General features: G+C 34.4%; 6 protein-coding genes and 1 non-coding gene across 7 annotated transcripts; 4 read left to right on the forward strand and 3 right to left on the reverse strand. All coding sequences in view use genetic code 12, as the record gives it.

Annotated features, from left to right (window-relative positions):
• Positions 1-247: 247 nt before the first annotated feature.
• Positions 248-1366, forward strand: CTRG_01653 (uncharacterized protein; the record flags this gene model as incomplete). The annotated part of the gene is made up of 1 exon (XM_002547300.1): positions 248-1366. The coding sequence occupies one exon, from the start codon at positions 248-250 to the stop codon at positions 1364-1366; it is 1119 nt and encodes a 372-aa protein (XP_002547346.1).
• A 452-nt stretch (positions 1367-1818) lies between these two features.
• On the forward strand, positions 1819-5211 carry CDC15 (serine/threonine protein kinase; the record flags this gene model as incomplete). The annotated part of the gene is made up of 1 exon (XM_002547301.1): positions 1819-5211. The coding sequence occupies one exon, from the start codon at positions 1819-1821 to the stop codon at positions 5209-5211; it is 3393 nt and encodes a 1130-aa protein (XP_002547347.1).
• A 99-nt stretch (positions 5212-5310) lies between these two features.
• CTRG_06288 lies at positions 5311-5382 on the reverse strand. Its single transcript has one exon. It is a non-coding gene; the product is annotated as a tRNA-Asp (tRNA).
• An 845-nt stretch (positions 5383-6227) lies between these two features.
• Positions 6228-8432, reverse strand: FRE9 (Fre9p; the record flags this gene model as incomplete). Its single annotated transcript, XM_002547302.1, has 1 exon — positions 6228-8432. One exon carries the CDS (start codon positions 8430-8432, stop codon positions 6228-6230), a length of 2205 nt encoding a protein of 734 aa, XP_002547348.1.
• Positions 8433-9376: 944 nt separating this feature from the next.
• CTRG_01656 (sulfiredoxin) lies at positions 9377-9769 on the forward strand (the record flags this gene model as incomplete). The annotated part of the gene is made up of 1 exon (XM_002547303.1): positions 9377-9769. The coding sequence occupies one exon, from the start codon at positions 9377-9379 to the stop codon at positions 9767-9769; it is 393 nt and encodes a 130-aa protein (XP_002547349.1).
• Positions 9770-9989: 220 nt separating this feature from the next.
• Positions 9990-11258, forward strand: PEX2 (ubiquitin-protein ligase peroxin 2; the record flags this gene model as incomplete). The annotated part of the gene is made up of 1 exon (XM_002547304.1): positions 9990-11258. One exon carries the CDS (start codon positions 9990-9992, stop codon positions 11256-11258), a length of 1269 nt encoding a protein of 422 aa, XP_002547350.1.
• A 42-nt stretch (positions 11259-11300) lies between these two features.
• CTRG_01658 (uncharacterized protein) lies at positions 11301-13328 on the reverse strand (the record flags this gene model as incomplete). The annotated part of the gene is made up of 1 exon (XM_002547305.1): positions 11301-13328. One exon carries the CDS (start codon positions 13326-13328, stop codon positions 11301-11303), a length of 2028 nt encoding a protein of 675 aa, XP_002547351.1.
• Positions 13329-13336: the final 8 nt, after the last annotated feature.

Here is a 13336-nt window from a genome sequence, read left to right on the forward strand (position 1 = left end):
GCGATGAATTACGGAAATTTGAAATTTTTCCATACTTTACTTCTGCTTAATAATTATTGGAGTACAAAGATCGCAAACTCCGCGAGATGCATGAAAAATCTCGGTGAGATACACATCCTTTGGTGAATATAAATAGGGGGGAAGAGTAGCAAGCCTTCTTCGACTTTTTTGCTAATTCTTCAACAAATATATATATATATATATTCTACTCATCAATTGAACTCAATTATTATACAGCCAATCAATCATGTCTGCTCCAAAAGTCGCTACTCAAGTATTCTTGAAAAACTGTCCAACTGGATTCATCAACCCAAAGGTCAACGAATCTGACTCCACTTTTGAAGTCAAAGAAGTTTCAATTCCAGAATTAAACGACGGTCAAGTCTTGGTTAAAACTTTATACTTGTCGAATGATCCAACTCAAAGAACCTGGTTGAGAAAAGCCGGTGATAACTCCCCAAGTTACTTGCCACCTGTTCACGAAGGTACCCCAATGGCTTCCTTAGGTTTAGCTGAAATTGTTCAATCCAAATCTACTAAATACGCAGAAGGTGATATTGTCAGTGGCCGTATCTTCTGGGCTGACTACGCCGTTTTACCAGACGCTGTTTTCTACAACAAAATTGACAAATCCGCTGGTTTGCCATTGGAATTCTACTTGTCTGTCTTAGGTATGACCACATTGACTGCTTTCTTTGGTTTAACCGAAACTGCTGAATTGAAAAAGTACTTGAATGGTCCAAAAGAAGGTGAAAAGGGTCCAGTTGTTTTGGTTTCTGCTGCTGCTGGTGCCACTGGTTCTTCCGCTGTCCAAATTGCCAAACATTTGTTGGGAGCCTCTAAAGTTATTGGTATTGCTGGTTCTGATGGCAAATGTAAATGGGTTGAAAGTTTAGGTGCTGATTTGTGTGTCAACTACAAGACTGAAAACTGGACAAAACAAATCGATGAATTCTTGGCTAAGGATAATGAAGGTGTCGATGTCTACTTTGACTGTGTTGGTGGTAAGATTTTGAGTTACGCTTTAACTAAGATGAACAAGTTTGGTCACGTTGCTCTTTGTGGTGCCATTGCTGGTTACAACGATCACAGTGCTTTGGCTGTTGGTACTCTTCCATTTGCCATTACTAATAGATTAACTTTGAGAGGTTTTATTGTTGGTGATTTCGCCGCTCAATTTGCCGAAGCCATCCCAGTTCTTGTTGGTGCTATTAAGAGTGGTAAACTTAAGACTGATGGTGCTTACCATGTTGAAAAATTATCTGGTGATAGCGCTGCTAAACGTTTGGAAGGAATTCCAGCTATCTGGAACTTATTGTTTGAAGGTGATAAACCAAACGGTAAATTACTTATTAAAGTTGATTAGACAGTTTGATTACTAAATGGTTTGATTGGGTTAAGTAAAATAAGTGAAAATAATGTAGAATAGAATAAAATTGTTAAATATATAATGATCTCATACAAAAATTAGAACATATGCTCAAAATATGGGGAATGGAGGAAGAGTCGGAATGTATATTAATAACCAAAGTTGTATACCATTCATTGCTTTTGACAATTGTGGTTGCTTTCGTGCTGCAATTATTATATATATTTTTTTTGCACGTTTGCCGTATGGCGCACCAAAAAGAAAAAAGAAAACAATCAAAATACACATCTGTGTCTCTCAAGTTGTCAAACACAGAAAGGGAAAATGAGAGAGAGAAAGTAAAAAAAAAGTAGTAGACTTTTATTTACATTTCAAAAAAATTCTATCGAAGTCCACTATTCATTAGATCAGGTCAATAAAGCTTACTAGCAATGTTCATAGTAGCATAAATGCTGGCTTACACTCAACAACAATTATCAATCTTACCGGAACTAGACGAGCTGAATCACTCTAGTTCTTCTTTACATAAATCTGGATCTAAATCACGAATAGACAAAGAAAGCTCCCTAAAGAAATATCAAGAAAACAACAAAGCCGATGATCTAGAGGGTTTTGACAGCATACAGGAGTTATCATTCTCAAAGTTTTCTAATATATCAGGTGGATCTGTTTTTATTAAGGATAATGTACAACAAGCCAACTCACAAGAATTTGAATCGCCATTTGTGAAAAAACTACAACAAGATTTGAATGTCAAAATTGACAGAGACACTACTAAACCGTATTACCCAACTGTCTATCCCATACTTGAATATCAAAACAATGACGAGAATAGTAATTCCCCATTTATAGATTATGGTAAATCCAAGATTCTAATTAACAACAACAAGCTCCGTAAACAACAGCAAGAAGCTGAATCACAACAGGAACAAGACAACCACCACAATGCGGAATTTAACAACCAAAAGCGCGCCATTAACAAGATCCAGTCTACTCCAAAACACCAACGTACATCATCTGTTAAAGTTTCCTTGACACCAGCACAGAGATTTGAAAAGCGAAGCAACACACGTCTGTGTAATGCTCTTGAAAATTTTGAATTTATAACATTGGTCGGGAATGGTGCATTTGCTAGCGTTTATAAAGCTATCAACAGAACTACTAATCAAGTGGTTGCCATTAAACAAATTCGAATAGAAAAGGATCAGGATGTCAGGGCACTTATGGGAGAGATTGATTTATTGAAAATTTTGAAACACCCAAATATTGTCAAGTATCATGGTTTTGTGAAAACTTCTATTTCTTTAAACGTGATCCTTGAGTATTGTGAAGGAGGGTCTTTGAGACAATTGTATAAAAAGTTAAAGAAGGGGCTACCGGAGACTCAAATTATAAATTATGTGGGTCAAATCTTGCATGGACTCGCTTACTTGCATGAACAAGGGGTAGTACACAGGGACGTCAAGGCGGCAAACGTTTTGTTGACAGATAAGGGTGATGTCAAATTAGCTGATTTTGGAGTGGCAACAAAAGTAAACTCCCAGCATTTCACTGTTGTCGGAACACCCAATTGGATGGCACCGGAGACTGTGCTTGGTGGTGAAGGTATATGTACTGCTTCTGATATCTGGTCGTTGGGAGCCACGATAATTGAATTGTTTACTACAAACCCTCCGTATCATGATCTAAATCCTATGGCAACGTTACATGCAATTGGAACAGATGAACACCCACCTTTGCCAAAGAGTATTTCTTCTTTAGCAAGGGATTTTCTTTTGGAATGCTTTCAAAAGCAACCTAATCTTAGAATAAGTGCAAAGCTCCTTTTAAAACATAAATGGTTAAACCATCGTGCTACTGGTAAAACATCAATGTCTGTTTTGTTAAAGCAACCAAGCCGGGATTTCAGATCTATTAAAAACTATTCTGAAACAAATGACGAAAACTGGGATACTGATTTTGTCGAAGCTCAATTTTCCAATTTAAAAAGTGTTAAACCATCTGTAATAGAATTACAAATAGAAAATGAACCATCTGATTACAAGCGCACCGAGTATTCTAAGAAGGAGTTGTTGACAAAATTCAGTGAACGAGATGATGAAACTTTCCAGAATACCGATGTGAGTACCATCCAAGTAATGAAATCCAATGCAGATGCAATTTCCGGAGATTTAGAAGAATCAGATCCTTTCTTGGATATAGAAATTGAAAATTTTGATACAAATGAGTTGGAGGTGCAAAGTAAAATGGAATATTTGGTTGCAAGACTAGGGCGTAAATTAGAGGCAGTTCATTTATCAGGAGATGAGGTGGTTCCCGCTTTAATAAAGGTAACAGGAAGAATGTTGCACCTCATTAAGAAATACCCAGTTCTGCATGATGCATTGATTAGAGATCATGGTATTTTGTCCTTGTTGGAATTATTGGAAAATGCATCTGAAATAAAGGGCCAACAACAACTATGGTATCATTGCCTTTCAATTCTAAACTATCTCTTTGAGAGGAACCTTGGGACCTTGGAAAATTTTTGCTTTCTTGGTGGTATTCCAACTGTATCCAATTTCAGGAATAACATTTATGAAATACAAGTTAGATTACAAGTTGCAAGATTTATTGGTATCTTGAATCTGTCAGATAAAGCTTTGTCTATGTTTGTATCATGTGGTGGACTTAGTTTAGTTAGCATGTTTGTGGAAGAAGATTTTGATGTCACTCCTGCATTCCAATTGGTAGGTATAGAATCAGTTCACAATATTTTGGTTAAAGATTTAAGTAGATCTAAGTCAGATTTATGTCGAATATTAGCCAAGCATGGTATACTGTTTTGGTTGGTTGACTTACTAGCACGCTTGTTGACTAGTAATGGTGCTAGAAATTTAACTTCAGTCCAGATTGATTCAACAGTTGGGAATATTGTTGACATTATAAAGTATTTTGGTCAATCAGAGACACGAGTCAGAGTAGCTATTGGATCAGTTGATTTTTTTAAAGCAATTTTTGCTTCATTTGATTATTTGAAATTTGCTGACCAATTAACAGTTTTGAAGTTTGTAAAGTCGATGTCTTGTATCTCCGATCTTTTAAAAAATCTTTATCATGCAGAAGCTTTGGAGTTTTTGGTAAAACTATTAGAAATTTATGTTCCGTCAAAATCCAATTACAAAGAGGTAATTAACGTGGTAGCACAGATCATATATAATATGTTGGCTTTGAACCATTCTCGTGAATCTGAATTTGTGAGATTGGGTGGTTTGCCATATTTGAAAAACTTGTCAATTATCAACTTGCCATTCAGACAGTTTATATTGCCAATCATCTGTGAATTTGTACATTGTGATAATCATGTTCGACGTGAATTGAAGAAGCACGGAATGCTCACTGTTTATTTTAATTTATTATTGGATCCATACTGGCAATCCAACTCTTTGGATTCTATTTACTATTGGTATAAATTAGATTCAGACTATGTCCAATTAGAATCCCCTATTGCAGTGGATTGTTTGATTGGAGGATTTTTATTGACAAAAGTGTCTAACTTAGAAAGCACATTGGAAATTTACGTGAAATTATTGACATCCAGTGTTGTATTGACAAAGAAGATGCTAAACATGCCTATAGTAAATAGCATTCTAGTGAAATTAGTTGTCCATGACAGCAAAAATCCTGTGATACAATTGCTGTATTTGAAAGTTTTGCGATGTTTGATTGCTGATCTTGATGATTCAGAGAATAAGTTGAAGTTTGCAAATCCAATAAGAACCTGTTTGGAATCCTTGAAGCTGAGAAAAAGTTCTTTGTTGATCGAAGAAGTTGCTATAGAGCTTCTAGAATTACTAGAATAAATAGATCTAATATACGTATTTAAAACATCATTGATCATAATAAACTGAGAAACAAAAAAAGACACATAAAAACTGTCTCTTGAGGCAAAAAAAGAAATGCTCTCTTGCGGGGAATCGAACCCCGATCACGCGCGTGACAAGCGCGTATTCTGACCGTTAAACTACAAGAGAAGCCTGTAACAACTGAGCCAAATGGCTGAATTGTTGAAAGTTAGTTTATAACTGTCCTTCGGATGAATCAATAACAGATATAGCAATTTGTAGTGTAGAACAATTGACAGCTATAACTCTTCAGTAAATTTAAAGCAGTATATTCAGTAGAAACAATAGAACAATTGATTGATTATCTAAAAAGAAACATCTAAAAATAAAATAAAAGGGAATTCATCTACTTAAATAGTAATTAGATGAATTCATCGATGAGTCATACTCAACATCAATTAGTAAGCAATAGCATTAGTAATCAATATCAAACATTCTCCGTAAGCAATATCAGAACATTCCATAAGCAATATCAGAACATTCCATAAGCAATATCAGAACATTCCATAAGCAATATCAAAACATTCCGGAATGTACCACAATACCAAATCTGATTAATAATCCAAATGTATTGTGATCCAAATCTAGATCACAGAATACAACAAAAGTTGGTGACTACCTACATATACTGGTCTAGTTATATTTAAAGATATTAGTTGATATTTTTGATTATTTAAGAAGCATTGGTAATGATACTTCAACACGATTCTTCAAAAAGAGAAGGTTATCTATAATAATATCTTTTTTGGTCACAATTTATGTCATATTAGACTAGTTTTAATCAAGGACAGTTGCTTTAAAATTTTTACTTAACTTTTTGTGCTAAACTTTGTAAAATTATATTTTATGTGGACTTCTGAATAGTAATTACTACAATTTAAGTTGATTTCTTTTCTAGAATGAATAAATAATAATTAACAAAGGTATACACACAACTATAGACAATAAAATATAAAAAAGCTTTTGTTAGAAAACTAAGCCCATACTTGTAATTGCTCGTAATAATCTACCCGCTTGTGATCTATGTTGTCTATATGTCTAGCACATTCTGCTCTAATGTCATCAACCATTGCAGGATGACCACAAGTCACAAATGCAGTTGAACTACGGGACTCATCTATTTCTTGTTTTACTAGCTTCTCAATATTTGGCCTTCCTTCACATATCTGAATATGAGATAATTCCAATTTCAAACTTTCTCTAGTTAGAGTTTGTTCTTGTAAATTAGATGGCAACAATGGTTGTAATTCCAGGACTTCCCGAGTCTTGTCGGCTATTTTCAAAGCATTCAATGGTCTACTAACATAAATTGTAGTTTCAATTGTTGTATTCTTCAAAGCTCTAAGTTCTTCTAGGAACCAAGTCAATGAATTGTAATCTCTTACCACCCAGTACAATTTCATACGTCTATTAGAATTAGGTGGTAATTTTTCTGCCATGTCCATTACTTCACAATAAATGCCAGGAATACCATTACCTCCAGCAACAAATACAGCACTATCAGCATATTTTGCTGGAGTCGATTCACCATATGAACCTTCCACTGCAACTTTAATTCGGGCTTGTTGCCCTATTTGTTTTGCCAAATGTTGACCTAATGCTTTCGTGACACCATTCTTTATCTTGCAATATAAAATTATATTTTTGTTATCTGGTGATACAACATATGTGAAAGGATGTGATTGCCAAAAATATTTCCATTTTAAAAAATGAATGAATACATGTCCACCTGGAACAGCTTCCCACTCCTCCGGTTTAGGAGTGACTACTTTCAAAGTATCATCTGGTAATAAATAAACATCAGCTTGAGGGAAACCAAATGCATAAAGTCGGATAATTCTTATAATTCTATCAAATCCCCAAATTGCTGCTGAAGTGTAGTAAAACCAGACACAATATAAATTGTTAACATGGATCCATGCTCCAAAAATAAAAACAGCAGCTAAAACTATATGCAAAATCAAAAACACTTCATAATTTCTTCGTCTTAAGAACAACATTCCTTGGACTAATATGGCAATCCCTGCTGTCATAGCAGCGGCACCCCAATAAACATAAGCTTCAAACTCTTTGGATATTCTGATAAAAAACACTCTATAACAATATGTGTGAATAAGGAAAAGGAGAACCACAAACCTAGACATCCATCTATGAAACATAATGAAAGTTGAATAATCCCATCTTGTGACCCATTGTAAGAAATTGTTTCGACCACCAAACAAAACTAATAGCGGCATTAGGGAGCTCCCCATCAAACTTGCTCTGACAGCATAGTTCCTTAAGTAGGCATCTAATTCAGTGTGGAAAATCGGATCGCCATCAACATATTTGATATCCACAATGAAAAGTCTAGCAGCTAAAATAGTTGCACCGAGCAACACCAATGTTTCTAATCTTGTTGGCACTAACATGTCGAAATAACCTCCCATGGAATATTCATTGGTTTTGTTTCTGGATCCAGCTGCCGGTGTGCTAATATTTTTTCTAAACCAATTACTGAGTGGATCTGTAAGTAGTTTCATTAATCCAGGGAATAACAATTTAGTCCAATTACCAATACTAGCAAGTAGAAGTACAACTATCCAATAATATGCCAAATAAGCACCATAATCTATAGATAAATCATAGTTACCCAAAAATTGTTCATATGACTGTTTGAATACATAGATCAAAGAATCATTAAGCTTGACAGGGTATCTGGCATACTCTTCACCAGGAAAATTTGGGATTGGATCAATGGCGTTATTATTATAAAAGGAATTGGCATGATCAAAATTTATTCTCGTTAAGGTTTTATTAAACTCTTTACACATCCCAAGTAAAGAACTGACTTCTTCTTTGTGACCCACATCATAGCAATGTGCAATTGTAGCAAATGCTGAAAAATTGTTACAATAACACCATTCCAAAGAAGCACTGGGGTGACAGAATTGGGCTTGTGTCAATTTGATCTGATAATTACATCCAAAAAATGCAATCTTGGCTTTGCCATACTTATGGAAAGGAGCCCCAGTTTGAGCTTTTGTTGGAGAAACTGAAACAAAAATTGATACTAATAAACATAGTATTAGCATGATTTTGATCTTTCTATAGAAAGGATTCTTTAACCGTATGGGTATCAAGAACGGAAGTAGTAGTATAGTTATTACTATAGATGTCCAAACGCCTGGGTAATACATGATATGATGATAGTAAAATTAGTGACGGTGAGTTTTTGTTGTCTATGACCACGGAAAGGAAATATGTTTCAGATCATTCGAATCAGTCGTCAGGAATGGTAAATATATTTATCTATTTGATCTGTTTAAGGTTCAAACAAACAGAAAAAAAAAAGAAAATTTTTTTTTCCTTGTTTGCCTCAGTTTGGCTCGGAATCCGGATCGGAAATGTGTACTTTTTTGGACTGAGATTTAAAAGATAATTCAGATTTCTGTTTCTTTTTTTTTGTTTTTCTTCTTTTGAGATTGAAGTACGATTTTGTAATGATTCACTGTGTGTATCAACGACTGATTATATAAAGTGGTATATGATTGATCTTTTTGTATATATAAATTTAAGACCAAGAATATTTATGCAAAAAATGTAAGCACATGTTCCATTGTGGCTCTTATCTTTACCATGGCGCTGACATTTTTTAATTTAAAAAGAGTTAAAACCCAACATAAAAAAAGGAGGATTACGGAAGAGCGAACTTTTTTTTAGAGCCATGTCATTAGACTGTACTTTGTTACGATGGAAATTAAGATCGTGCAAGAGTGGATTTAGGAAATATCGGTATTAATCACCTAGCCCTGTCAACTCGTATCTCAAGGATCACCAGCATAGGTCAAATTACATAGGAATGTGATTTCATGATTATATTTCTTTGTTCCCATGTGTAGAAAATTGTGACTCTGAATTACAAATCCAAATATTCTAGATTCGCGACATCGTGACATTTTTTCCCCTTTGCTTACGCGACATGACAAGATGACAAAGCAATTCGAGAACATCATCAATGAATAACTAATCAACCAAGAATTAAAGTCATTGCTAATATTTTACTATATATATCAAGTCGATTTCCATCCCATTTGATGAAAAGATTACAAAGAATTGTCATCATACAAACATATACCGCAAAATGTCTATGTACACATCACGTTTAAAATCCGAATACATTCCATTATCAGAAATCAAAAGACCCATTCCACCGGTTTTAGATTACCAGAAAATAGATGCAATGTTGTCAACATTGAAAGGAACACCAATGGCATCTGCTACCTGCAAAGTTGAAGATATAACAGCTGGAGAATTGCCACCAATTGACGTTTTCAAAATCAGAGAGAATGGTGAGAATTATTACTTTGCGTTTGGTGGTTGTCATAGATTCCAAGCATATGATAGAATCTCAAAGGAAACAGGAGAAGAAGTTATGGTTAAATCGAGGATTCTCCCTGCTACTAGAAAGACATTGAGAATATACCTAGGGGCTTCAGTTGATAGCTTATTCGATAAAGTAGATAATACAAATTAGATTACTTTAATAAATGTTCAATACGATTAATGAAAAAAAAGTCAATTGTAAAACATCTATTGCTCTCACCAAGGTTTGATTGATGATCCGCGGTACAATAGCAAAAAAAAAAAAAGATTCTGTTGGTGAGCAAAAATTACATTTTTGTCAATTAAATTTCTCCACACTCTTGAATTCTTGAAAAAGAAAACAAAACACTATTACATTAACATACCTACTGATGATCCCAATATCCTACCCATCACCAAGGGTATCGCAATTAGATGCTGGTATCTTGGATGGTGAATTATTTACTTTGTTAAAAGAACAACTTTCATCCATTTTCCAGCTTCACCCAAACAGCAAATTTTCTTTCATTCAGCACCCTGAATTATACTCGTTAGCATTAAATTTATTGATATTCAAACTTACTGTATGGAAATCAGGATCATCGTATGGATCATTGTTACAGAATTTGAAGTTGTCTGATTCAAGAACTGGTAAAGTTATTGACAAATCGAAGAGATATTTATTAGGTGCATTATTAATCGGTGGCTATTTGTATAAGCGATTTGAAGCATACTTGTATTCCCTTGATGACTCAGAAACTAACAATACAGATTCATTTTTGGGAAGAATAAGAAATTATTTTATCTCCAATAGACTTGAGATACTTTCAAAAATTGATAATTTAGTGAAAGTTGCCAATTTGGTTAACTTTACTATTTTTCTTATCAATGGTAAATATTCTTCAGTAATTTACAGGCTATTAAGAATATCGGAAACTCCAATAACATCGGATATATCCAGATTTGACGGAAGTACAGTGAATTATGAGTTCCAAAATCGTCAATTAGTATGGAATGTTATGACAGAATTTCTTGTGTTTATCTTACCATTATTGCAATTGAGAAAGTTAAGAAAAATGGCGGGAAAGCTATTTGGAAAATCCAAAAACTCATTGGAAGTTCAATCAGGAAATGGACCATTTGTTACGGCCTATACAAATTTGCCGGTTTCAGAATGTGCAATTTGTCACGATAACAACAATCAAGCAGCAGCAACTGGTGGTCGAATTTTCCCTTCATCGGGACCTGTCACTAATCCATACATTAGCAATTGTGGTCATGTCTATTGTTATGTATGTATTGCCACTCGTTTCAATATGATTCGAATGAATAACGAAGATTTACCTTGTCTTCGTTGTGGTCAAAGATTGGAATGGTTTGAAGAATTTGGGGCTAATGAAAAGGCAGTAGATTTGGATGCAATAATAATTGAACCAGAAGTTGAGGAAGAAAGCGATCCGGAATTGGATAATGAAGATGATGAATCTGCTAGTATTGCTAGCGAGAAAGATATTGAACCTTATGAACCAGTACAAAGTGGCACACAGATTCAAAGACACTTAAGTGAAAGATCAGCGATATTTGATGAAGATAGTCCCGATGAATTCAGTGAGGATGAGTATAGTGAAGAAGAGGATTTCGATGCAGATGAAGTTATGTAATTTTATATTAATGTACAAAATGAAAATATTGATATTCTTATTCTAAATAACAGTAGATAAAAGTTTAGCACCTTTGTCGTCTTTTGATAATGTCAATTTCTTGATGGATTTCTTCAATTTATCGACTTTAGAAGACTTAGCTAATTGCAAGACTTCGACAACTGAAACAAGAACAAAAGCTGGTTGACCTGAAATCCAATCTTTGACATTGATTTCACCAGCAACTCTTTCAGCAAATTTGGTACCAACACTTGGAATTGGATCATTACCAGTTTTGACCAATTTCTTGGATGCATTATCAAATGTAAATTCGTTACCTTGAATTAAAGATTTGACTAATCTAGAAACGAAGGGAGTTTTGTTAAGCAAGTGGTAATCTTCAAGAACATCACCACTAATAGTTTTGTCAAAGATTATATCAACTAATTGTGGTCTTAATTTATCATTCACTTCAGCAAAGGTTGTAGGAGTAAGAATTAATTCAGCAATGACTTGAGCAGCCATATTCAGGGTCAACAACTGGCTAACAGTTTCTTCATCTGATATAGATTTATAAAGTGGGATTATTGATTTTTCCAATAATTCTAATTTTCTTTGTTCTTTATCCTTCTTGGAAGTCTTCTTGTAAGCCAATTCTTCGTAACCCAAAATTGCTTTCTTTACGTTTGGTGCGAAATATTTACCATCTAACCCTTTTAACAAATACAAAATTGGTCTTCTAGAAAATTTATCTTGAATTAACTCTGGAACCAATTCCTTGGAGAAAATTTCAGATCCAAATGATTTGAAAATCAAAACAGTATCATCGACTGTCATAAACAAAGTGATCAAGACTATGTTACCATACTCATTTTTGATTAATTCATTAGTATGAGTCTTTAAACTTTTGATAATGGTTTTACGTTCTTTAGCGTTGGCCAAAGCAATTAAATTACAAGCAACTTCTGAACCTTCTTGTGTGTGGACCAATTCAGCAAACTGTTCTGCAAGTAAGTCGATGAAGTCACGGATGGCAGATTCATTAGCATCAATATCATTAACTAAAATTGTCACATATTCTCTCATTGCGGCATGCAAAATTTGGAAACCAGTAGAACCCTTTTCAACTGAAGCCTTGATAGTACCGTACAAATTGCTCATGATCAATTGCTTTTTCTCAGCCAGTTCCCCAACAACATCCAATACTGTCTTTCCCTTACCAGAATCTCTGAATACAGCATATTGAGAACCCCAGAATTCTCTAATCATTTGTTGTCTTTGCTCACCTGTAGAATAAAGGACATATAAATCTTCAACGACGTATGCACCTTCTCTATGTCTCATTAGCTTACGTAATTTACCGTGTAATTCATCAACAATTAACGCTCTGGATTCTTTGGATCCGTAATGTAAAAGCTTGATCAATAAATATTTACCATAAGCGGAAGTAGCCAATTGATAAAAAGTACCCTTCAAGGAGCTTACTATGATATCTCTTCTTTCTTTATTGGAGTATTTAACCAAAGTTTGAACCACACGAGAAGCATCATGTTTTAAAACAAGATCATTAATAACATCTTTAGCCAAGTCCCAGATTTCGTCACATAATTCATCACGTTTAGCTTTTGGTGGAGTTGGCTTAGTGACTCTTAACTTTTCCCATAAGTTTTTAATCTTTTGAACTTCAACACCAGATTTTCTTTGCAATTTACGTTCTGCTAATAATTTCTTTTGTTCAGAGTGTTGTTCAGCAGATGTTTTCTTATTTGGATCAACTTCTGTGTTTTTATTTTCTTCATCCTTTTCTTCTTCTTCAACATCATCATCACCTTCTTGTTGTTCTTCCTCATCTAAATTATCCAATTCATCTTCACTTTCACTTTCACTAATATCTAAATCATCTTCAGAACTGGATTCATCTTCGGATTGTTCACTGACATCTAAATCTTCTTCTTCTTCTTGGATTTCTTCTTCATCTTCTGATGGTGGTGATGGGAGTTTCTTGGAAACTTTTGCTTTTTTGGTTACCTTTTTGGTTTCTTCTTGGGCAGCACGCTTTGTACCCTTGCTCTTAATATTTTTAACACCCATGCTGTTGT

This window comes from Candida tropicalis (assembly GCF_000006335.3).
Source record: "Candida tropicalis MYA-3404 genomic scaffold supercont3.2, whole genome shotgun sequence".
Classification (NCBI taxonomy): Eukaryota; Fungi; Ascomycota; class Pichiomycetes; order Serinales; family Debaryomycetaceae; genus Candida; species Candida tropicalis.